This window comes from Callorhinus ursinus, unplaced genomic scaffold (genome assembly GCF_003265705.2).
Source record: "Callorhinus ursinus isolate GAN/ISIS: 27379988/994484 unplaced genomic scaffold, GSC_fseal_2.0 scaffold3, whole genome shotgun sequence".
In the NCBI taxonomy this organism is placed as follows: domain Eukaryota; kingdom Metazoa; phylum Chordata; class Mammalia; order Carnivora; family Otariidae; genus Callorhinus; species Callorhinus ursinus.
In genome coordinates this window covers 66,448,572-66,473,764 of record NW_027397065.1, presented here as the reverse complement: position 1 = coordinate 66,473,764, position 25,193 = coordinate 66,448,572, and the positions used below count along the sequence as shown (strand labels likewise).

Here is a 25,193-nt window from a genome sequence, read left to right as displayed (position 1 = left end):
GCCAAGGTAGCAGGTGTGAACACAACAGCCGGAAGCAAAAGCAAGGACGGCTACCAAAGGCAGAGCCAGATGCGGCGGGCACAGGAGAACCACCGAGGCAGGACTGAGAATCTGTCATCAACCTGGATGGAATCACAGAACACCTGAACTGGATGGGCATTTAGTGATGGGCATTTAGACACACAGGGTCAAATTACAGACAAGGTGCCCTTCCCCTCCCTACTCTCTTCTCTGCCTGGACAATTCACTTCTAAAGCCCTTAAGTAGGTCAGAATGCAGAAGGCATCTGTATGGGGTTGGAATAGGGATGTCGGGGTTCACGGATCACTGAGGTGGAGCAGAGCAGCACATCAGTGCCCGAGTAGAGTGAAAAGATCTCCGTGGAGGGGAATGTGTGATGCAGGAGAACAGAACCCAGAACGCAAACCAGGCAATAGCAATGCTGGGTTTCAGTACTAGTTTCTGAGCTCTGACAACCCCACAGGGCAACAGCCTAGCTAAAGAATCACAGTCCCATGGCCTGGCATGAGGGCCAGAATCTAAGCGAGATGAGGACAGCAGTCACATGAGGCTTCTCGGGGGAGCCAGCATGGAACAGGAAGCCCATTTGAGGTGAGAAGGGCATCCATGCAAGAGAAGAGGTGGTCATAGCAATGACAGCAATGGGGCACAGGGCACAGACAGGTGTGTGATTCAAGGAGAAAATATGCTAAGAATAACAGGAACCAGTTTTGTCATTGTCAGAAAAGATATTTTTACAAATTTGGAAAGAGAGAAAATTAGAACGAATCCTGTGGTATTGGTCTGGAATTGAAGGTATTGCTGTAAATTTATGATTTCCTAGATAGATACCTAGACTAATAACTGTAGGTGTACTTGTGTGTTTTGATTTATGTGTATCTATGCATGTATACACATTCCATTGAGAGGCCTGGAACAGCAACACCCAATAACAGTGAGCACATCTAGTGTCCAGATCTTTGCTTAAATACTACTCTTCTGGGAGAGGGGGGAGTCGCGGTGGAGGGAGAGTTCCCTGAAGAAATAGCTGATTCTAGGGCTGGGAAAATACAAGGTGAACTTAGAATATCTTATTGTACCAGAAAACAACAGAGTGCTCAAACAGTGATGAGACGAGTCCAAAGGACACAGAAACCAGATTGAAGGGCTCCCACTGGCCAAACTGAGACCATTGAGCATCGTAATATTACAATAAATAATGACATATCACACTAAATAATAATGTGTTAGTATAGACGTATTAATATAAATAAGAGAATGAGTAAATTGAAAGTCTGTGAGGAAGAGAATGCTCACATAGTTTCAAAGTCTTCCCCCTAACTATTTATTAATTAGGAAGAGGAAAAAGACTAACTTGCTCTCTGCCCTCTGGCCACACCACCTTCTTGCAGTTCCTCCAAGAGGATCCCTTTGCTCCTTCTTGCTCCAGGGCAAGACACACATACACGTGTTCCAGAAATGTTCTCTTCCAGTCTTTTCTCCCGCTTGTCCTCCAAGCTCAGATCAAAAATTATCTTCTCACAAAAGCCTCCCAAATCCCAGACATCACTGGGTCCTTCTTTTATATGATCCCATAGCACTCATACTGCTTGCCAACACCCCAGTTATATGTTTGCAGTTAGCTATCTAATAGCTAATCCCAACAGTGAGGCACAATGACAGCATTCTGATATTGTGGACACTTATTAATGGTAGCAGTCAGATGCTGGGATTTCACCTCTTCACGTAAGCGCTTGCGGTGAACTATTACCAAGGTGGACATTAACAAAACGCACGGAGGACCTATGGGGAGTCATTTACTGCACCTAGCAGTCAAAACCAACTCCCCGAATGAAGGCAGTCACAGGGTACCTTGGAATGCAGATCTTCAGGCTCCGAGCTTAGTCCTACTGTGCCACCAGGCTACAGCTCTGGTCTGGGAATTCTAATTGACATTCATAACATCTGTTCTCCACAGAGACACTGAAATTTTTAAAGTCTACACTAAAAATTTCCTTCCAATTTAAGACTGAATAATTAATTAGAAAGAGATTATCTATAATCATCTATATTATTACATATAATAATAATCTATTATCTAGATTATGAATAATCTCTATTATTCAGCCTCAAAAAGGAAGAATACAAACGGCCAACAGGTCAATGAAAAGATGCTCAACATCATTAGTCATCAAGGAAATGCAAATCAAAACCACAATGAGCTATCCCATCATACCTGTTAAGATAGCTATGATTTAAAAAAGTAAAAGCTAAGAATCGTTGGGGAGGATGTAAATAAATTGGAACCCTCATACCCTGTTAGAGGGAATATAAAATAATGCAGCTATTGGAAAACAATATGAAAGTTCCTAAAAAAAATTAAGAATAAAACTACCATGGGGTTCCTGGGTGGCTCACTTAGTTAAGCATCTGCCTTCAGCTCGGGTCATGATCCCAGGGTCCTGGGATGGGCCCCGCACGGGGCTCCCTGCTCAGCTGAGAGCCTGCTTCTCCCTCCCTCTGCCTGCTACTCCCCCTGCTTGTGCTTTCTCTCTCTCTGCCAAATATATAAATAAAATCTTAAAAAAAAAAAAAAGAATAGAACTACCGTATCATCCAGCAATCCCACTTCTGGGTATACACCTAAAAGAATTGAAATCAGAATCTCAAAGAGCTATCTGCACTCCCATGTCCACTGCAACATTATTCACAAAAGCTAAAAGATAGAAATAATCCAACATCCATCAATAGATGAATGGATAAAGAAAATAAGGTATACCATAGAATATTACACAGCCTTAAAAAAGGAGAAAATTCTACCATTTGTGACAACAAGGATGGGGCTGGAAGACATTATGCTCAGTGACATAATTCTGTCACAGAAAGAATGTTGCATGATTCCTCTTACAAGAAGCATCTAAAATAGTCAAAGGTGTGAAGTGGACAATAGAGTGGTGGTTATCAGAGGGTGGGGGAGATGGATATGGGGAATTAACTGTATTTAACGATGAGGTGTTGCATACTGAAAAAATGTTGGAGGGGGAAGCTCATGTCAAGTGTTCTTACCACAGGAAAAGATAAGGAAAAGAAAGAAAGAAAAAGAGACACAGGGAAACTTTTGGAGGTGACGGCTATGTTTATTACCTGGATTGTGGTAACGGTAACATGAGTATATACATATCTCCAAATGCACCAAACTGGATACGTTAATGATGCGCAGTTTTTTTTGCATACCAAGTATACTTCAGTAAAACCTGAGGGGTGAAAAAAAGCACATGCTACAACACGGTTGAGCCCTGAAGGTATTACACTAATTGAAAGAAGCCAGTCACAAAAGAGCAAATACGTACGATTCCATTTCTCTGAGGTACCTAGAGTAGTCACATTTATGGAGACATAGCGTAAAATGGGGGTCGCCAGGAGCTGCAGGGAAGAGCGAATGGGGAGTTATTGTTTAATGGGCACAGGATTTAGGAAGCTGAAAAAGTTCTGGGGATGGACGGGGGTAATGGTTGCACAAGAATGCAAATGTACTCAATGCCGCTGAACTTCACACCGGAAAATGGTTAGTTTCTGTTATGTGTATTTTACCACACACAAAAATAGTCTAGAATAATACCTCTTAAAGGCTAGGCAGATCAGTTGTTCTGAGAAGGTGACTTGGGAGTCTCTGGGAGGCCGAGGTAGGTGACCAAGTTGCATCATAAACCTTTTTGTATTTTTTATTTTTTTTTTAAAGATTTTTTATTCATTTATTTGACAGAGAGACACAGCGAGAGAGGGAACACAAGCAGGGGGAGTGGGAGAGGGAGAAGCAGGCTTCCCGCCAAGCAGGGAGCCCGAAGCGGGCCTCGATCCCAGAACCCTGGGATCATGACCTGAGCCGAAGGCAGACACAACGACTGAGCCACCCAGGCACCCCCTTTTTGTTGCAGCACATGAATGTATTACCTGCTTCAAAAAAAAATTGTAAGTGGCGAGGAAAATCTGGAGTCCTCTCCTGTGGTGATTTGCGTTCTAGATTATTTTTTCTTCCCCTGGATCAGTAATAAAAGGTGAAGATGGGCAGAAAGAGAGTAAAAACTAAATGCTCAAGCTTAAGGTAGAAAAATGTGTTTAAGAAAAAAGAAGTAATTGAAAATGTTAACTTATTTCGTCCAAAAGACTAAATGATGAATAATATAGTATATGCTAATTCTAGGGTACTGCAAATAAATGTGAATAAAATTATTTACTTAAACATTGGAAAAGGGCGCCTGGGTGGCTCAGTCGGTTGGGCTACTGCCTTCAGCTCAGGTCATGATCCTGGAGTCCCGGGATCAAGTCCCGCATCGGGCTCCCTGCTCAGCAGGGAGTCTGCTTCTCCCTCTGACCCTCCCCCCTCTCATGTGCTCTCTCTCTCTCTCTCTCTCATTCTCAGTCTCTCAAAATAAATAAATAAATCTTAAAAAAAATTGGAAAAGTCATTTTTCTAGAGGACTGAATCTTCTAGTTATTCTGCAGTGATTAAGGCAGAAAAGTCTTAATCTCAGCAGACTGGCCTAGAAATTAGAATAAAAAGGAAGAAAAGCCTGCTTATCAAACTTGTATCTCTCTATTAAAACAGTTTAATGTAAATAGAATTAACTAGTAAATGAGCAAATCCTTTCCAGAGAAAGGATATAAAGCATTTATCAGTGGATCTCAAATCCTTTCCTGGTCACTTGCCATGGCTACTGCCATCACAACCTTCCAAAAAGAAAAGAATACTCAGAAAGGAAACTGCAGGGTTGCCTCCCGTCCATCATCCAAGCTCAGATGTGCCCTCTGGTCCAATGCAATTTCAAATGAATGAGGGTCAAGGATGTTTTTACACATTTAACTGTAACTGTGATTTCAGTCATTTCTCCTGCAACATAGCTTCAGATAAAAACCTCTTTCTGTGGACTTATTCTGTATTAGCTAGCTCCCTCCTCCCACAACACACACACACACACACACACACACACACACACACACACACACACACACACACAAACACACAGTCTGCTCCTCTACCTCCAATAAATTCTATTTTATCTGGAAGCTCTGCTGTGAACAGCCTATTTCCACTGTTCTTTCTCTATCAAGCTACACAGAGATTGGAAAGGAGATAAGAAATTTTTTTTAAGTTTATGTATTTATTTATTTTTAAGTAATCTCTACACCTAATGTGGGGCTCAAACTCACGACCCCACGATAAAGAGTTGCATGCTATTCCAACTGAGCCAGCCAGGCGATCCAAGATAAGATATTCGGGCGCCTGGGTGGCCCAGTTGGTTAAGCGTCTGACTCCCCATTATGGCTCGGGTCACGATCTCAGGGTCATGAGATTGAGCCCCGCATCAGGCTCCACTCTGGGCACGGAGCCTGTTTAAGATTCTCTCTTCCCTCTCATTCTGCACACCCCCCTGGCTTGCTCTAGTGTGCGCTTTCTCTCTCAAAAAAAAAAAAGAAATATAACTTAATAAATGATATATGAGATATAATTTAATGTAATTAATTTAATTTAGTTAATATATACTATTATATATAACCTATGTAAATCACTTAAATAATTTATAAGTAATATATAACATATAAAATATGTATTATAAAATATACAACATATAAAATTACGTTAAAGAGACCTGTTTTGTAAGTTAAATAACTTGTAAGTTATATAGGCCTCCTTTGAGCTAACTGCTCAACTTCATTTGTTCCTGCTGCAGATCTGCTAAAAAATAAAAGATATTAAAAATAACTAAAACACAGCAAGAGTAAGAAAAAGGAAGGAAAGCCAAAGAGAAAGCCCAGAAAACCCACAACCAGCAAAGGGAGGGAGGATTAGTCATCAGAGATAAGGTGAGAATGTTGGAGAATCAGAAAGAGAAAAATTCAGTTGCAAACTTAAAAAAATGGAAAAAACAAAACAAAACAAAAAACTTGCAAGAAGAAAGGAAGCCTGCTTGGAAGAAAGATGTGATATCTGATGACCCAGTCAGAGAGTGTGGAAGTTGTGTATTTTTAAATTGTGTGACTCACTCCTTAGGGCCAAAGCAGAAATCAAGTGAGGAAAAAAATTCCCAGAGAAAAATATGTCAACAGGGTGGTGGTGGTGAGGGGAGGGTGGATTGGTGACGAGGGGAATCAATGACACCCAATGGGACCATCTAGTATGAAATCGTATCATTGTGACAAATCTGTTTCTCAGAATAACTTATTGCCCTCACCTCCAATTTCACTGCTAAACCCTGAAGGAATGTGTAAGTGGGAATGAGGCTGATGAGTTAGAGTAGGGGGTCTGGTATAGGATGCACTGGGGTATGAAAGTCACTCTGTTTTGTTTTATTGTATTGTATTGTATAGTATTGTATTTTAATTTTGAGAGAGAGAGAGCAGGGGCAGGAGGCAGAGAGAGAGAGAGAGAAAATCCCAAGGAGGCTCCATGCCCAGTGTGGAGCCCGAAGCAGGGCTTGATCTCACAACCCTGAGATCATGACCTGAGCCAAAATCAAGAATGGGACGCTGAATCGACTGAGCCACCGAGGCCCCCCCCCCAAAATCACTCTGTTTAAATGAATGCCTGAAATATCTCAAGGAGAAAAATCAGCAAATCCAACAACATACACCACTGGGAAATCTCAGATCTTATTTTTTTAAATGTGTTTGTTTAGAGGAAGATTTTCAGTGTTTGATTATCAGAAAAGCCTTAAAAACAAATAACCAAGTATAATCAATGAAGAAGGCAAACAGGACAATCATGGTGTTACCAAATGGTTTGTGGGGCACATCTTCTCTAAAATCCTCATGTATTTAGTCAAGGATACAGAACTTTGTGGACGTAAGGTGGACTGGCCCGGAAGCAGAGGCCGTGTCTCCTGTCCTGTTGTCTATGGGGTGCACTGTTGTAAATGGCCCTCTCTGCAAGGGTAGTGTCCTCCCAGAACTGAGAGGAAAGCCTCATTCTTGCTTTGCCCTTTTATTCCTAGACTTTCCTAAACATCCTGGAAAACTCCACACTTACAATCTCTTAAGGGAATATTTATAAACATCAAGGTTTCCTTGTTGTTGACCCAAATTTAGCACCAGCAAGGCTCCATCCCCCTGGGAGTGGGAATGCAGTTCTAAACAGTATCAGTTGCTATGGTCTGTCCTAGTCTTGAGAGGGCCAGGAAAGCCTATCTGTTCTCAACAGCTTAGATGAAGACACCAAAACAAAAGATTATTGCTTAGCATACTCACCAGAGGTGAGATTAAAGAACTTGAGAACAATGGGAAGTTGTCCTGGCAAGAGCTGTCCATGCCAAGGCCAAGGGTTCTAACATAACAAAACTCCGTGGAGGACAGAAGAGCAACAAAGGATGACAGAGAGCACATCTGGCCACCATAACCCGTCTTATTTGGCTCCCAAGCCCTCAAGTGCATTTTCAATCTTCTTTTTTTTTTTTCTTTTTTTATTTTATTATGTTCTGTTAATCACCATACATTACATCATTAGTTTTTGATGTAATGTTCCATGATTCATTGTTTGCGTATAACACCCAGTGCTCCATTCAATACATGCCCTCTTTGATACCCATCACCAGGCTAACCCATCCCCCCACCCCCTCCCCTCTAGAACCCTCCGTTTGTTTCTCAGAGTCCATAGTCTCTCATGGTTTGTCTCCCCCTTCGATTTCCCCCCATTTTTCCCTTCCTACTATCTTCTTCTTCTTCTTCTTTTTTAACATATAATGTATTATTTGTTTCAGAGGTACAGGTCTGTGATTCATCAGTCTTACACAATTCACAGCGCTCACCATAGCACATACCCTCCCCAATGTCTATCACCCAGCCACCCCATCCCTCCCACCCCCCACCACTCCAGCAACCCTCAGTTTGTTTCCTGAGATTAAGAATTCCTCATATCAGTGAGGTCACGTGATACATGTCTTTCTCTGATTGACTTGTTTCGCTCAGCATAATACCCTCCAGTTCCATCCACATTGTTGCAAATGGCAAGGTTTCATTCCTTTTGATGGCTGCATAATATTCCATTGTGTGTGTATGTATATATATATATATACTACATCTTCTTATCCATTCATCTGTCAATGGACATCTAGGCTCTTTCCATAGTTTGGTTATTGTGGACATTGCTGCTATAAACATCGGGCTGCACGTACCCCTTCGGATCACTACATTTGTATCTTTGGGGTAAATACCCGGTAGTGCAATTGCAGGGTTGTAGGGTAGCTCTATTTTCAACTTTTTGAGGAACCTCCATGCTGTTTTCCAGAGTGGCTGCACCAGCTTGCATTCCCACCAACAGTGTAGGAGGGTTCCCCTTTCTCCGCATCCCCACCAACATCTGTCGTTCCCTGACTTGTTAATTTTAGCCATTCTGACGGGTGTGAGGTGGTATCTCATTGAGGTTTTGATTTGGATTTCCCTGAGGCCTAGCGATGTTGAGCACTTTTTCATGTGTCTGTTGGCCATTTGGATGTCTTCTTTGGAAAAATGTCTGTTCATGTCTTCTGCCCATTTCTTGATTGGCTTATTTTTTCTTTGGGTGTTGAGTTTGATAAATTCTTTATAGATTTTGGATACTAGCCCTTTATCTGATATGTCATTTGCAAATATCTTCTCCCGTTCTGTCAGTTGTCTTTTGGTTTTGTGGACTGTTTCTTTTGCTGTGCAAAAGCTTTTTATCTTGATGAAGTCCCAATAGTTCATTTTTGCTCTTGCTTCCCTTGCCTTTGGCGATGTTTCTAGGAAGAAGTTGCTGCGGCTGAGGTCGAAGAGGTTGCTGCCTGTGTTCTCCTTTAGGACTTTGATGGACTCCTGTCTCGCATTTAGGTCTTTCAACCATTTTGCGTCTATTTTTGTGTGTGGTATAAGGAAATGGTCCAGTTTCATTCTTCTGCATGTGGCCGTCCAATTTTCCCAACACCATTTGTTGAAAAGACTGTCTTTTTTCCATTGGACATTCTTTCCTGCTTTGTCAGAGATTAGTTGACCATAGAGTTGAGGGTCCATTTCTGGGCCCTCTATTGTGTTCCATTGATCGATGTGTCTGTTTTTGTGCCAGTACCATACTGTCTTGACGATGACAGCTTTGTAATAGAGCTGGAAGTCTGGAATTGTGATGCCGCCAGCTTTGCTTTTCTTTTTCAACATTCCTCTGGCTATTCGGGGTCTTTTCTGGTTCCATACAAATTTTAGGATTATTTGTTCCATTTCTTTGAAAAAAGGGGATGGTATTTTGATAGGGATTGCACTGAATGTGTAGATTGCTCTAGGTAGCATTGATCTCTTCACAGTATTTGTTCTTCCAATGCATGAGCATGGGACGTTTTTCCATTTCTTTGTGTCTTCCTCAATTTCTTTCATGAGTATTTTATAGTTTTCTAAGTACAGATTCTTTGCCTCTTTGGTTAGATTTATTCCTAGGTATCTTATGGGTTTGGGTGCAATTGTAAATGGGATCGACTCCTTAATTTCTCTTTCTTCTGTCTTGTTGGCGGTGTATAGGAATGCCACTGATTTCTGTGCATTGATTTTACATCCTGCCACTTTATTGAATTCCTGTATGAGTTCTAGCAGTTTTGGGGTGGAGTCTTTTGGGTTTTCCACAAATCTTTTTTTGAATCACATTATCTAAGATTTCTCTTCCCCCTTCTATCCATCAACATCGATTAGAACAGCAGCATCCCCCCTACTGTTTCTAAGCTTCATGAGGCTTAGAACATCGGGACAACAATTTGCCACAAGGATGCAATATGCGGAAGGGTGAACTCAAGCAGAACTAGTGTCTCTGGGTGCGGTGGGCTGATGCCTGTCAAATTGTAATGCACACAAAAGTTACCTGGGAAGCTTGTTAAAATGTAGGTTCTGATTCAGCAAATTGGGTAGGATCTGAGAAGGTGCATTAGTAACAAGTTCCCACGTGATGCTCATGCCGATGGTCCATGGGCCACATATTTTGTAGCAAGGACCCAGTCCACTCAAATAACAGACCCAAAAAGGCAAAGGGTCTCAACTAATGTCACAGGGTTAATAAGTACTGAGCTAGGACTTGAGCCCAGTTTCTCTGACTCCCAAATTTAGTGGGATTGCTCTATACAAAAAATATGCCAAGTCTCCACAGATCTGGCTGTATGTCTCTCTGACATAGGTTGTCTGGTCAAAAATAAATCACTTATGTCACACTGAAAGATCATCTCCAACAACCAAGCAAAACATTTTTTTCAGTTACAAAACCTAAAACGCAGGCCTCTTGTTTTCTCATTTTTCAAAGTTCTTATTAATATCTGTTAGTCAGTGGAGACATTTGTGAAAGGAACTAGAGCTTTCTGAAGCTAATAGTTAAGCTCCTTGGACCTATGATTCATACACAATCAAAAAAGAAGAGGAGCGGTAATATATGAACATCAAGTGGGAAACTCTGCACATCTCATCTTCAGCCTCTGTAATGAAAACAAGAAATGAGATTCAAAATAAAGCCTTTGGAGAAGAGATATACAGGAGAAGGGAAGAACATCTCCAGCTGCATTTGTGTGAACACATAAGCCAAGTAATTAACCCAGTAACAAACAGAGCATCTGGCCTCCTCTCATCTCCCATAAGCCGGGGGTCATTCCTTCTCCTGACCTGTGCTTGGTCCACAGAGAGGGCCCCTAATTCAAAGTCCGAGCAAAGGAAAGAAAATAACCCTGCTTCTTGAAATACAGATTCGTCAGTTCTCTCTCTCACTTCCAATCCATCATGCTGGGAACTCACAAGATAACTGAAAAGGAAGCAGAAAGATGAAAAAGAAGGGGAGGGGGACAACGCTCATGTGATGAGCCTGTAACACAAAGCACTGATAGTGAGGAGAGGAATCTCCTGCCAGCCAGAGGCCCTGTTCCAAAGTCTCATGTCAGAGTTAGCACGGGTCTGACCAGGCAACCCCCAAAGGTCAGGGGTCACGGGGAATTCCTCAGCCTGGGAGCAGAGTTAGGGGATACACAGAGCATTTCTTTCCATCCCTCCTGGTGAGGAATGACAAACCCTGACACACAGGCATCCCACAACTCAAATGACTGTGTTCTGCCAACAAGCCACAGAGTTCAAGATCAGGAAGCAAGGCAAGAAGCCATGCTGGGAAAGTTTTCCCACACAGTTCTGCCAGTGGATTTCATTCCTTGGCTACATCACCCTGGGCTTCAGCCGGAGCTCAAGAACAAGAGGGCAGAAACGGTTACATTCTTTGATTGTATGGAAAAAGAAGCCGCAGAACTTTTCATCTGGGCCAAGAACTGAACTGCATTTGAGGGAGTACGGTGGTACGAAGCATACCCCTCTCTCAGTGGATGCACCATCACACAGCACAGAGGTTTTTTTTTTTATTTTTTATTGTTATGTTAATCACCATATATTACATAATTTGTTTTGGTGTAGTGTTCCATGATTCATTGTTTGTTCATAACACCCAGTGCTCCATGCAGAATGTGCCCTCTTTAATACCCATCACCAGGCTAACCCATCCCCCTACCCTCCTCCCCTCTAGAAACCTCAGTTTGTTTTTCAGAGTCCATCATCTCTCCTGGTTCGTCTCCCCCTCTGACTTACTCCCCTTCATTCTTCCTCTCCTGCTATCTTCTTCTTTTTCTTTTTTTTTTCTTAAAATATGTTGCATTATTTGTTTCAGAGGTACAGATCTGTGATTCAACAGTCTTACACAATTCACAGCGCTCACCGTAGCACATATCTTCCCCAATGTCTATCACCCAGCCACCCCCTCCCTCCCACACCCCCACCACTCCAGCAACCCTCAGTTTGTTTCCTGAGATTAAGAATTCCTCATATCAGTGAGGTCATATGATACATGTCTTTCTCTGACTGACTTATTTCACTCAGCATAACACCCTCCAGTTCCATCCACGTCGTTGCAAATGGCAAGATCTCATTCCTTTTGATGGCTGCATAATATTCCATTCATCTCATTGACAACATTTGCACAGCAAACCACAGAGAATACTTCATTCTTGCATTTTTGGAAATTAGAACCTAACAAAGTTTAAAGAGTTTAATGATATAACAGCACATCCTAATAAAAACTGAGGTCTTGTTAGTGAGAAGCTGAAAGACCACTCCAAGGCTTCATAGTGTCCTGCATCCTAAGATTAAATTTTTTTGAGCATACCTTCCATTTGCTCTGGTGACAAAAAGTAAAATTCTCTTCACCTCAGTGTAAAGATGGCTAAACAAAGAAACAGAGGGGTGCCCTTCCAACATGGTTATTGGGTAGAAATGTTTTTCTCTGACATGTCAACAGGATCTGAGCATTTATGTAACTGTATCTTCCCGAGAAGCCCCCTCCCTTGTTCCAGCTCAAGCAGTTGTTCATTGGCGATCAGAAGCAAAGACCCAATAGTCTCAGAAGATAGACACAGACTTGTTCTTCACCTTGAATTGAAGAAGAGATTGGGGAAAAGTATTGGTCAAGAATTTCGAGAGCCCAATGGAAAAAGATCTGCTCTTAATGTGCATACACAGCCCACCTCTCCATACTGCTATATGAAACTGAGTACCTCTAGCTTTGGGAAACATGTTGACAATGGGTGACTGTGTCCTCATGTGACCGTCATCTGGGGGCAAAGGGATGATAAAAAGCCCTCTTTTCCTCCCTCCTGAAACTAGGATTTGGTTCAGTTGGTAGAGCGTGAGCTGGATTTCAGCCCTCACTGGTCCCCATGATGGGGTACTTTTGTGGGGTTGGCTTTAGGTTGGGGTTTCCCCTGAAGCAAGTAGCTATTCCTTGCAAGATACACCTGGAAAAAAGAAGTAGAAGATGGGCCTGAGTCTGGGGTGGGGAAATTCTCCTCCTTTCTCAGAGGCCTCGTGAGTGGGCCCAGGACTCAGCAGAACATTACGCTTCAGTGCACCTTTTAGCAGGGAGATGGCCTGTAAGGCAGATCCTTGCTACAGATCAAAAGGCCAGGCGCTTAGTCAGAGACCCTCTTGGAGCTCAGCCTAGACTCAGCACAGCCAAGGCGGAAAAAAAAGTTTCAGGTCATTATGTATATTGTCCTTCCTTCTTTTCATATGCAAACTTTCTAAAGAATCTTACTGAAAATTACAGTTTGGAATCTGATGTGCTTTGCAGAACTAAGAAAAGGCCTAACCCAGGCCCAGAAGAGAATAGTAAAGTTGATAGCAGTGTCCCCTTCCCAAAGTCAACAGGATGGTGGCAATCACAGTATTCTTGGAGTCACAGTGTTCCTAGAGTCACAACGCTCTTAGACCCAGGAGGGCCAGAGAGCAGAACAACATCACACTGCCATGATGAGGGGCCAGTGCCCTGGGAACACACCAGAAATGATTCACGGACCATTTAAGCCAACTGCATTCTAGAAGTCAATAGGTGGCATGCGAGCCATTGTTTGGGTGGTTGAGGAACCATAATCTCATTGTGAAGCCACAGCCTGGAAGGCTCTACAGGAACGTGCGGCGGTAAAGGGCTAAATGCTGAAATAAACGCATCCTTCCCTTCAACCACTATTTACTGAAGGTTTACCATGGAACACAGCTAAACGTGTGAACAAGACAGCGTGAGGGAAAGAAAAGTTAAGCAAAAAAGAAAAGAAAATGTCAAGTATTTTAGGTTCTTTTTTAAAATAAAACAGGCAATGTGATCGAACACTGGAGGCGTCTACTGCAGGTTGAACGGTCAGGGAAGATCATAAGCTGGCAACTGACAGACAAGGAGAGCAGCCATGTAGAAATCGGAAGGAAGAGCGTTCTAGGCAGACGGAACACGAATGCAAAGCGGATGAGGCAGAGTGTGCTTGGTGCAACTGAAGAACAGAGAGAAGGTCAGTGTGCCTGAAGTACTCGGCGGGAGGGCAAGGTGATGGGGCAGGAGGGCAGAGAGGTAGGCAATGAGCAGGTCAGAGGGAGCCTGGAAGCCGGGACAAGACATTCGGATTGTATTCTACTGTGATGGGAAGTAAGTAGAGATTTGAAGCAGCAGAGTGCACTGCTCTATAAATGGGTTTAAAAGTTCAGTCTGGCCATGGTGAGAAATGGTCTGCAAGGAATTAACACAGGAAGTGGAGGACCACTTGGGAGGTCAATGCCGTGGTCCAGAAGAGATAGGATGGTGACTAGAACTAGGGGAAAGTTTCTCAACCTCAAAACTATTAACAGTTTGCACCATATAATCCTTTGTTGTGGAGGGCCGTTCTGTACGCTGTAGAAAGTTTCCGGTACCTCTCACTAGAAGCCAGAAGCAATGTCCCCTTTCCCAGTTGTGACAATCAAAAATATCTCCAGACATCGCCAAATATTCCCTATAGGGCAAAACTACGCCTGTTGAGAATGAGCGAACTAGGGTGTTAGCTAGTTGGAAGTGACAAGAGTGGTAGATTTTGCACATATTTTGAGGGAAGAGCAGACAGGATTTGCTGATAAGAATAAACAGAGAGTGGGAGAGAAATAGATGAGTCGATGATAATTCCACAGGTTTTGGCCCGGGGAACTAGAAGAACGTAGACGTGCCCCTTGATGGGGAAGATGGCGGGAGGAGGGAATAGAGACAATTGCTTTGGGGGTGCCTGGGTGGCTCCGTTGGTTAAGCGGCTGCCTTCCGCTCAGGTCATGGTCCCAAGGTCCTGGGATCGAGCCCCGCATTGGGCTCCCTGCTCGGCGGGGAGCCTGCCTCTCCCTCTCCCTCTGCCTGCCGCTCTGCCTCCTTGTGCTCCCTCTCTTTCTGTCAAATAAATAAAATCTACACTTGATCTTAGCCAAAAGGCCGAGAAGCGATCAAATAAAGAAAATCTTAAAAAAAAAAAAAAAGTATTGCCTTGAACATGTCAAATTTAAGATTCCTATTAGGCATACATGTAGAAATGGCAAAGAGCTGGAGTTATAAGGAACTATCAGAGTTAGATACATAAATCTCACAGTTACTCACATACATATACAGAGATAGAGGCAGATGATATAGATGATGGGCAGATGAGTGATGACAGACAGATAGACAGACAGACAGACACAAAAGACAGATAATTATACAAATAGATGATTAGATAGATGATAGATAATAATGATAGATGATAAATGAACAGATAGACAGATGGACAGACAGGATGACAGATAAGTAGAGAGCATTTGAGGCTGGTCAGGATCACCTAATAAGAGGATCAAGTTAGAGAAGAGGGAGCCACAGACCAAGCCCTGGGACACTCTATTAATTAAAGATATGGAAAGGCGTAAAGGATGTTGAGACAGAACTCTCAGAGTGGTAGGTAGGAGTAAAACCGTAATAATATGGTGTCACTTAAGCCAAGAGAAAAAAAATACTTAAAAAAAGGAATTGTGTCACATAGTGCTGAAACACAAGTACAAGGAAACCAGAGAGGCACGTACTGGCAACATGACCTTCACTGATGACTTGACCAGAGCAGTTTTCATGAGGTGTCCCAACAATGTGGGTAAAGAGATTCAGCTACTCCTACTAAGCCAACAAGAGAACTGGGTACTTTTCTCAAGTATTTGAAGCTGTTATCTACAATGGTGTGAGATAAGCAGGGATGACTAATGGGATTATCCATATTTTTCATGTAGAAATAGTTTGCAAGGGGCATGTGAGGGTTAAGGCGGTCACTGAAATGAAGGTTCTTGCTGCAGCTTTCGAGACAAGCTGCACACTTAAAAACCTACCAAAAGGGAAAAGGGCACTGGAATTCTTCAGACTGAAAAGAAATTCTAAATCGTACTAATGAGGCATAGAAACTTGGGTTCCATCAGAGCAGACTCTTCTCCAAACCTGCTCTGAATCAATGAGCTGAGTCTCTCCCACCAGCCCCCATCTTTCAGCAGCAGGGGAGGCAGTGAGGTTCAGCACAGAAGAAATTACTATCATTCTACCAGACTAATTTAGAATCAGGAAACTCTCCAAAACAGAATACTTCAAGAATAAATGTGAGTGAACAAACCAAGGGAACAAATTTGCAAAAACAGTTTCACAATTTTTCCCCAAATAAATTCTCTGACCCAGAAAAGTAAATTAAAAAAAAAAAAAATACAAGGCTATTATTGAGTCCATTTAACAGCCTCATTCTCTAATCATACTAACTACCGGACAGGTGGGATGGGCCTGCAGGTCCATAAGAACAGCCCATTTAATGGCTGGGAGATTCCTGGTGAGAAATGCCATCAGAGGGGCGCCTGGGTGGCTCAGTCGTTAAGCGTCTGCCTTCAACTCAGGTCATGATCCCAGGGTCCTGGGATGGAGCCCCGCATCGGGCTCCCTGCTCGACGGGAAGCCTGTTTCTCCCTCTCCCACTCCCCCTGCTCTGTTCCCCCTCTCACTGTGTCTCTCTCTGTCAAATAAATAATAAAATCTTTTAAAAAAAAAGAAAAAAGAAAAGAAATGCCATCAGAGGGAGATTTAAAAGGGAGGGCCCAAGGAGCTACAAAATTAGGAGGGAAGACCAAGCATCATGGATCTTTCAGTCCCACCAGTCAACCTGGATAGGTTTCATGGGAAGAATTGGAAGAGACTTACCATGTTCACGGATTGGACTAAACATAACAAATGTTAATTTCCCAAATTTATATATAGGTTTAATTTAATTCCTACCAAGATCTCAGCAAATTTTTGTGGTCAGAGTATTCTAAAACTTATATGGACAGGCAAAGGAACGAGAATTACTAAAACAATTTTGACAAAATATGAAACAGTAAGAACCAGTTTACTTGATTTCCAGATTATATAGCTATAGTGATAAAGATTCTACTGGTGGAATAGAACATAAAACTCAGAAATAGACACAAAAATATTTCCAAGTGATTTTTGACGAGTATAGAAGCAATTCAATGGAGGGAAGGTAGCCTTTTTTTAAAAAATGGTGCTGGAGCAATTGGACATCCATAGGCAATAAGAAAAAAAAAAAGAGAATGAGAATGAACCTCTACCTAAGTCTCACATCTTGTACAAAAATTAACTCAAAATGGATCATGACTCGGGGCGCCTGGGTGGATAAGGTGGTTACGCGTCTGCTTTGGCTCAGATCATGATCTCCAGGCCCTGGAATTGAGCCCCACAGCAGGCTCCCAGCTCAGCAGGGAGTCTGCTTCTCCCCCCTCTGCCTCTCCCCCTGCTTGTGCTCTCTCTGTCTCTCTCTCTCTCTCTCAAATGAATAAATAAAATCTTTAAAAAAAATTTTTTTAAATAAAGGGGAAAATTTTTTTAAAAAATGGATCATGACTTAAATATAAAATGCACACATAAGGAAGAGCTGGGGGCAGAAAGGAAACAGGTGTGTCTATAAAAGGACAGCACATGGAATTGTTTGGGACGGAAATGCTGGGCATCTTGACTGTATCAATGTCAAAATGCTAGCTATGATATTGTACAGTAATTTTGCAAGATGTTACCATTGGAGGGGACTGAGTCAAGGGTACATGGGCTCTCTCAGTATTAGTTCTTACAACTGCATATGAATCTATAGCTAACTCAAAATAAAAAGTTTAACTTTAAACAAAAACTGAAAATAATACCTCTTTGAAAGTTGCAATCCATAATTAGGCTCAAAACAAGAAAGAAAATCTCAGTGTGCTAAAAGGGAAAAGGAAAAAGTTGAGTGGGAGTTGAAGCTTAGTGGCCCTCGAGAGAGAAAGAGAGAGAGCCATGACCAGCTAGCTAGCTCTTCAGATTAGGGGTCAGGATCTAATTCCCCGGTAGTGGCTGGAATTGAGGCTAGGGTTTAGGATAGAGCCAAAAGTCATATTCACTTTAATAAAGCTTAAGCTGAGAAATACTGTCTCTGACTGTGAACAAGAATTTAAAATATTTATTAAAATAACAAACATTACAAATATTTACTGACTCAGGTATACAGTCCAGGTGCTGGGAGACTAGACCAAGCCGTCGGTGAAAGGGGGTACCCATGAAGGGTCAGAACCCCAATCCCATATCATGCAGAAGTGTGGAGTGTAACACTTTACAGAAACGTCAACTGAAATACTAACAACAAACTAACCTGGAACAAATCCTTAGAGGGCCCCTGGCAACAGCAAATCCAAAACGACTCCCCAGGAGTCTCACAGGTAATGACTTCCAAGTCTAATTGATTAAACAACACGGTCTCTCCATCAAAGAACTTAGAATGGAACAAATCAACTAAACTGTTCAAAGGAAGCAAATTCCATAACTTCAAGGTTATAAAGACTTGAAGGGAGAGAGTGACGAGAATGGTAAAGATGACGGAGGGAATGCTGCTGGGCTGGGACATGGGCTGACTCAGTGGAGAGCAGCCTCCAAAAATATGGGGACCAAAGCCACGTGGAAGGTATTAAGTGGAGGAAGGAGGTCACCCCACACCCTGGCCCGAGTGACCTTTCTTGGGTCTTCAGTTTGCAACCATCTGAGCCTGCTCCCAGGGAAGCTAAACAGACCCTAAATTATAGACGACCCCAAGAGAACACAGCCTGTGGCATTAGGGTGACTACATCTAAAGCAAAGATGATGCCACGCCTGAGCCATAGAAAGGAGAAGCAGATGTCCTCCTCCACGTGAGAGTGTTCCCTTCCTCAGAAAGCCTTCCCAAACGCCACCTCTGTCCTTAGGACGGTGGGGGGGCTTAAAAGAGAATATATCCTGAGCCTGCCATCCTGTGAATTTGATTGTGGGGTCATGTTTGAGTGAAAGGGAAAATAAGTATCACAGAAGTCAGATTCCAGATAAGTGATCAGGAGAAATCAGAGACAAGTCCAACCACCATCATTCTGATGAGGAGCACTGGCCATAATGGCAAATGAACTTGAAGCTGGCCAGCTCATATGCTCACAGAAAGGAAAGAAAGTCATTTGGATTTTAGTGCCTATTTTGTAACTGTCCATAAACTGTTCAATTCTGTGTAAAGGGCTCCAAGATTATGTCAGTAGACTCGTTCTTCTGGCAAAAATCATTCAGCAATTTGAACCTAAAATTTCCATCATCTTGGCTACCACATTAGTCCATTAGTTATTATTTGCTTCTTTGTGCCCCTGTGTTTAGTATGAATCTGGAATCTGAATCTGAAAATGCCCACATGGGAGTCTACACTGCTCCCTGGGGCCATTTGAAATGGAAAAGGTTCCAATATTCTGTTCCCGAGCGTGGAATAATGCTAAACAGTGTGCAGTCTCCCGGGGAAAGCACAGGATGAAAAGAGGGGGCAACTGAGAGCAGCAGTTCTCAACCCTGGCTGCGTGCTAGAATTATTCGGGGAGAACTGCTACTTTAGAGTAATATTGGCTACTACTGCTAATTAATCCCCACTCACGCTAATCCACTGGCTGGCAACACCTACCACACATTAGAGTTTCCTAGGGAGCTTTAAAAAATTACTGATGTCTGAGCTCCAGTCTCAGACCAGTTAAATCCAAACATCTGGGAGGACGGGTGGGGAATGGGTACTTTTTAAAAGCTCCCCAGTGGATCCTAATGTTTAACCAGGCTTATGAGTGACTGCTCTAGTCCAGTCTTAAACTTCAGTGAGCATCAGAATCTCCTGGAGGGCTCATTAAAACAAGGGTTTCAAATAAGCAGGTAACAGAGAGAGAAGGTAGATTAGTGGTTCCTCCTCTCCTAGGGGAGGTGAGGGGATTACAGGGCAACCTGTAAGGGGTAGAAAGTCTTGGGCTCAAATCAGCTGTGCAGTAAAGTTATTCAACATCTTCAAGCTTCATCATCCACGAAAATATAACCAAGATGGGGGGCTGGAAAGCAGAAGAGGGCAATGTACAGAAACCACCTCACACACCACACAATCCAGTACCTGGCATATTGGAAACATAAAAAATTAATAAGAGCAGCCAACATCCATTGAGTGTGTATTATTCGTAAGCACTCTTCTAAGGTGTTTATATATATTTATTCATTTAATTCCCACAATACTCTATTAACGGGGATAAGGACATTTTTTTTTCCTATAAAAGCCAGATAGCAATTTTGGGGGCTCATGGGCCATACAGTCCGGATCCCAGCTACTCAGCTCTGCCGTTGTACTTTGAAAGCAGCCTTAGACAATGCAAACACGTGGGCTTCTCTATGTTCCAATAAAACTTTATTTATGAAAACAAGAGGCGGTCCAGATTTGGTCTGCAGGCCGTCCTTTGCCAAGCCCTGCTGTGTGAGATGGGTACTGTCATTATCCCCACTTGATCTCTCACAGATGAGAAAACCAAGGCACGAAGGGATAACCTGACAGCCTAAGTTTCCGTATGAAGTCTGAGGCCGAAGTCCACATAGTCAACTATCTACCAGAGCAGCTGCTGACAACACCATCTTTGCTAGTCAGCCTCTCACTCTGTCCAAATCCAGGTCCTCCTAATTCAAAAGGGGCTGGCCAGCCAGGCAGGCACAATCCCCTCAGAGCGGCCTCAGAGGCTGAAGACAGGACTCCAAACCTCCCTTCCTCCCGTGCTCTTCCTGGTTGAAGTTCTCCCTGCTCTGAGGCCTCAGGGCCCTTACTCTCCATACCTCCCAGATCAGTCAACTTTTACTGTTATGCATTTCTCCCCCACCCACTTGGCAGCCAGGACCATGCACATCACACGCGCTGAAGGCGCGTGCGAGCCCACTGGTACTGGGTGCGCGCGCTGAGAGGACAGGGACCTGGGGGCAGAGGAGGGAGGCGAGGGACCCAGGCACTCACCAGTCCCTGGCAGGCGCTGAGGGCCGCAGCCCCGATCCTCGTGCCCCGTTGCAGCACCGTGCCCCTGAGATGGCAGGGGGGTGCCGAGGAAGCCACCATCTTCACATGGGAAAGGTTCCCGTATCTCCGCTCCAAGATATAGCTTTTGGAAAGAAATCCCTGATTGACCGACAAGTTAAAGAACAGGTCCTTCTCCTCGTGCGAAATTCTGTAGTACACCCGCTCCTCTGGGCCATCCAAGTCTCTCTTCCTCCTGTTGTTGGTGCTGACGGGATGGTGCAGGCCATAGGACAGAAAATGCCCACTGGCATCTACTCGGACGGGGGCCACCACGTGGTATTCAGGCAGGGCCTTGATGAAATGCTCTGAAAGAAAAGGACACAAAGAATAAAACTGAGAGCACTCTCTGCTGAGTCTCCGGCAAGGTAAACGCTCGGCCATTTGGAACTTAAACTTCAGCGTGTTGATGGCAAAATACCCCTGTTGGCCTGAAGTTTACAGATCCCATCTACCGCACAAACACTGGCAACAGTAAACTCCCTGAACGACTCAAAATCGACTCGGGGTCCCTCCTTGATGACACGTGGCAGTCTGAGCCGACACCCAGGCGCAACTCTGGATGGCAGATGTTTCCCCAGAGACAAATCAAGACGAGAATTCACTCACGAGGCGTCCCGTTAGCAAGAAGGCAAGGTCAGCTTAAGGAATGTTTCAAGTCTTGAGTTCATGAATACAAATCACAGAGCTTCGCTGTTTATTTTAAAGAGCTTAAACGCCTCAGGAACTTCCCATTAACTCAGGTTCGAGGAAAAATAAAAACAGCTAACCCGTCGTATAGACTCTGACAAACCTCACACCGATCACAGCATTAGTGTTCCGTAACATGAAACGGGTACTTAAAGAAACAAACTTGGATATTTTTTTTATTTTTACAAAGTATACAAAATAAAATGGTAAGATGAAAACTGCCGCTTTAAAAATGCAAGACAGGACACTTGTCCCTTCCACACAGGAGAACACATCCACCTTTTGGCTTGCTCACGTTTAAATCCCCACCACTTCCTCCTCATCCTGATGTTTGAAAAGAACAAGGACTCTAACTAGCAGGGGCGAATCATCACTCAGGATGCCAGGCTACTTAAGGCAAACCATTAGCCACTTAGTAAAATAACTCCTTTTTTGCGTTAGAGAGAAAAAAATTAAAAAAAAAGAAAGAAAGAAAGAAAGAAAAGGAGTCAGGGAGGAAGCAAGAGAGAGAGAAGGAAAATCAAATCCACTTGCCACCTCCCAGGCGTATTCCTTGCGCCTTCTAGCTTACGTTGGTTCCCGTGTTACGTCGCACTTTTGCACTCTCTACTGACACCCTGTTTATTCTCACTTAGGCTTGAACGTCCCAACTCCAAACCCCCTTCTTTCTCCTAAGGTCCCTGGTTCAAGTTCTCTCAGGTCCTTACTTTCTGTACCTCCCAGAATAGCCTCATTTTACCATGGTTTTTGTGCATCAGACTTTATTCCCAAAGCCTCTGGAGGCCAGAATCTTGCCCATCACAGCTCCCTCGCTCGCAATGTGTCGCTCTATCACTGAGCACATCTGTAGTTGATTAACTAAAAGAACTGGACTTAATGGCGTACGTTTAATAAAACAGCCTCTTTTCCCAGACAACTGCCTTCCAACACACTTTGTGAAATTGTTCATTTCTGCCTTGGATGAAATCTGGGGCAGAGCGCAGAGTTTTCAACTTAGCTACTAATAAATAGCCTCAGTTTTTCAGGTGTAAAAAAAATCCAGAACCACTGCTTCTGATTGCGGCGGTTCTGAGCAACAAATCACATAGCAACATGGACAAACCTTTAAAAACAATGTTCAGTGAAAAATAAGAAACAATACAAGTTAATACAGAGCCATTGACATCAGTGGAAAATACATGCACACCAAAACAATAATACAAAGTCAGCCAGAACATATGCAAATGAAAAATACATATGGAACCCATTAAAATGGTTTTCCATGAGGAGGAATGGGAGTAGGGACGAAAATGCATTAAAAAAAAATAAAGCAAGAAAGGGGTTTTGCACAAATCAGTGATGCTAGCATGCCATGAACTAGGAGTCAAATTGACTCAGTCCTCTGACACTCCCCAAAGAATATCTGGACATATTTAGTATCAGAGTCTCACTGACCTTCCAAGTTCAGAGCTTAGGAGGGGAAAGGCCAGGGTGGGTCGGAAGAGGGTGGATACAATTGGCTTCCCTTGGGTTATTCTTTTCTTCTACTACTCACAGTAATGTCTCTGGCTTCTCCTGGGTGAGCAGTGGGTGGAAGTTAGCGGCAGAAAAAGTCTTACCCAACAGCGTATAGCCATCATCTTGCAATGGGCCCAGCTGTGCATGCTCACTGCCCAGATGCTGACTCCCCCTCTCAGGGAATGCTCCTATTTGCCTTATAGGGCCTGTCTCTGAAGATGCATCTCAAAGAATTAAACATGATTTTTGAAAGTATAAAATGAAAGGCAAAGCTTGCCTAAGCCCTAGCACCTACTCCTCAAAGAATAAAAGAGCAAACAATTTAGAGTTCTTGACCCAGTTGCTTTCTTTCTAATGGGTTTTGAAGAGATCCAGCATAAGTTGGCTATACAATAATATAATGATAATAACTGCAGTAACCATTTAATGAGCACTTGCTGTGAGCCAGGTACCATCAGTCCCTTCTCACTCAGTCCTCACAATTTCAGTGAATTCTCATTTCATAGATTAAGAAACAGAGGAGAGGTGGGCCGGCGACGTGGGCTCGTGGGGCGAGAGGGCGGGCCGCTGCGGGAGGTGGGGGCCGCGAGGGGCGAGGTGGGAGGCGCGGGCGCGGGGCGCAGAGGTGCTGCCCGGCGCTGCCCTCCCCTCCCCCAGACGCGGCGTGTTGCCCCGGCCGCCTCGGCGGTGGGACGCGGGCAAAGAGCAGGCGCCCACGGAACAAGGCCCCTCGGCGGGCGGTGACCCCGGCGGGGCATGGACCTCTGGAGAGGAAGCACTGGGGCAGCCAGGGACTCCCCCACAGGACAGCCCGCAGCCCCGCTCCCGAAGGCCTTCCTGGACCCGGAGAGCGCAGCTGCTGCCCTGGGCCGCCCCAGGCCTGGCTGCCGTGCAGTCCCCGGGAGCCCCAGGCGCCCTTCCCCCCCACATGGCCTGGGAGGTGGCCCCCTCCAGGATGACCGTGCTGGCCCCGTGGGACCCCCGCTACAAGGCTAAAGCAGGACCTCGGCTGGTGTGGGGGCCCAGCTGTGCGTCAGGCGCCTCCTTCTCAGGCCGGACCTTGTGTCATCCCTCGTTCTGGCCGCTGTGTGAGGCAGCCCCAGGCCGGGACCTCAGGCCCCTGGCCCCAGCCACAGGGTATCAGAACGGAGAGCATGCGCCCAGGGATGCAGGGTTCCCCGCGGTGTGCCGTGAAGCTGTCTTTCTGTCAGACCCGCTGCTGCCCTGTGGGCAGCGGGTCCCCCTGTACCTGTCGGAGGCCTCTCAGCAGGTCACGGGCTCTCTGAAGCTGCTGTTCCCACCTCCTGTCGTGTCTCCCTGGGTCCTCCGCACCCCATCCCCGGGCTGCTCCACTGCCTGGCTCAGTGGGCCTGAGCTGATCGCCCTCACTGGCCTCCTGCAGATGAGCCAGGGGGCTCCGAGACCTGCCTCCCCGGGGGCTCCCATGCCCCCTGCTGGCCCCCCAGACCCTGTGGCTGATCACCCAGGCCCCAGTGGCAGCCCCAGCTGTTCTCATTGCACTGACCCATCTGTCCCACGAACCCCAGACGCCCGTTGAACATAGATAGCTCTTTTGTGGGTTGAGTGGGATCCCCTACTCCCCCAGGCAGCTTCTGTTGACAATAAAGCAGTGTTTTGGTTTGCAAAAAAAAGAAAAGAAACAGAGCCTAAGAGAGGTCCCAGAGCCAATATACAACATCACTTATACTGAAATCTCATGTTTCCTATTTCAAAATCATGTTCTTAGCCCCTGTACTTCACGTACATAAGCAGTTGCCCTTGGCAGAATGTATAACAGAGTAGAAGTGATACCACTGCCCTGGGGAGATGATTTGGCAAGAAGAAGGTGGCTTGACTTCTTCAAGAGGCTTCAATTTGCTCAGCAATAAAGGGAGGATAATAATGCCTGTTTAGCAGGTAGAGTAACAAGAGGGAAGACTAGTTTTGCCTCTTGATTTGATTGCAAATGAAGCAGCTAAGCCATGTCAGCCCATAGGTGTGGACAGAAATAAGAGGCCACGGGAGTGTGACTTATGTTGGTGGCCCACCTGCCGTTGCCTTATCTATACAAAGGCGTCATAATACGAGTTTTTACCTCCTAGGGTGGTTGTGAGGATCCAATGTGTATTAATATATGTAATAGATGTAAAACAGTGCTTGACAAATAGCACTCAGGGGCTATGATTGGTATTAAAGATACAAACTTGGCCATCAATGATCACTCTGGCCATAAATAGATATAAACTCCAAGCAGAGACAGGGGAGAAGCCCTCACTCACC

At 44.3% G+C, this 25,193-nt stretch overlaps 1 protein-coding gene and 1 pseudogene across 3 annotated transcripts in view; one reads left to right on the top strand and one right to left on the bottom strand.

The window, feature by feature from the left end:
• The window catches only part of ADAMTS12 (ADAM metallopeptidase with thrombospondin type 1 motif 12), a 297,469-nt gene that overhangs the window by 267,652 nt on the left and 4,624 nt on the right, over window positions 1–25,193 (bottom strand). For all 3 annotated transcript variants that reach the window (XM_073891049.1, XM_073891050.1, XM_025867427.2), the window contains exon 2: window positions 20,670–21,034. In XM_073891049.1, coding sequence (XP_073747150.1) covers window positions 20,670–21,034 — 365 coding nt within the window. The remainder of the gene's footprint in view (window positions 1–20,669; window positions 21,035–25,193) is intronic.
• Window positions 23,132–24,537, top strand: LOC112819843 (histone deacetylase complex subunit SAP25 pseudogene; annotated as a pseudogene).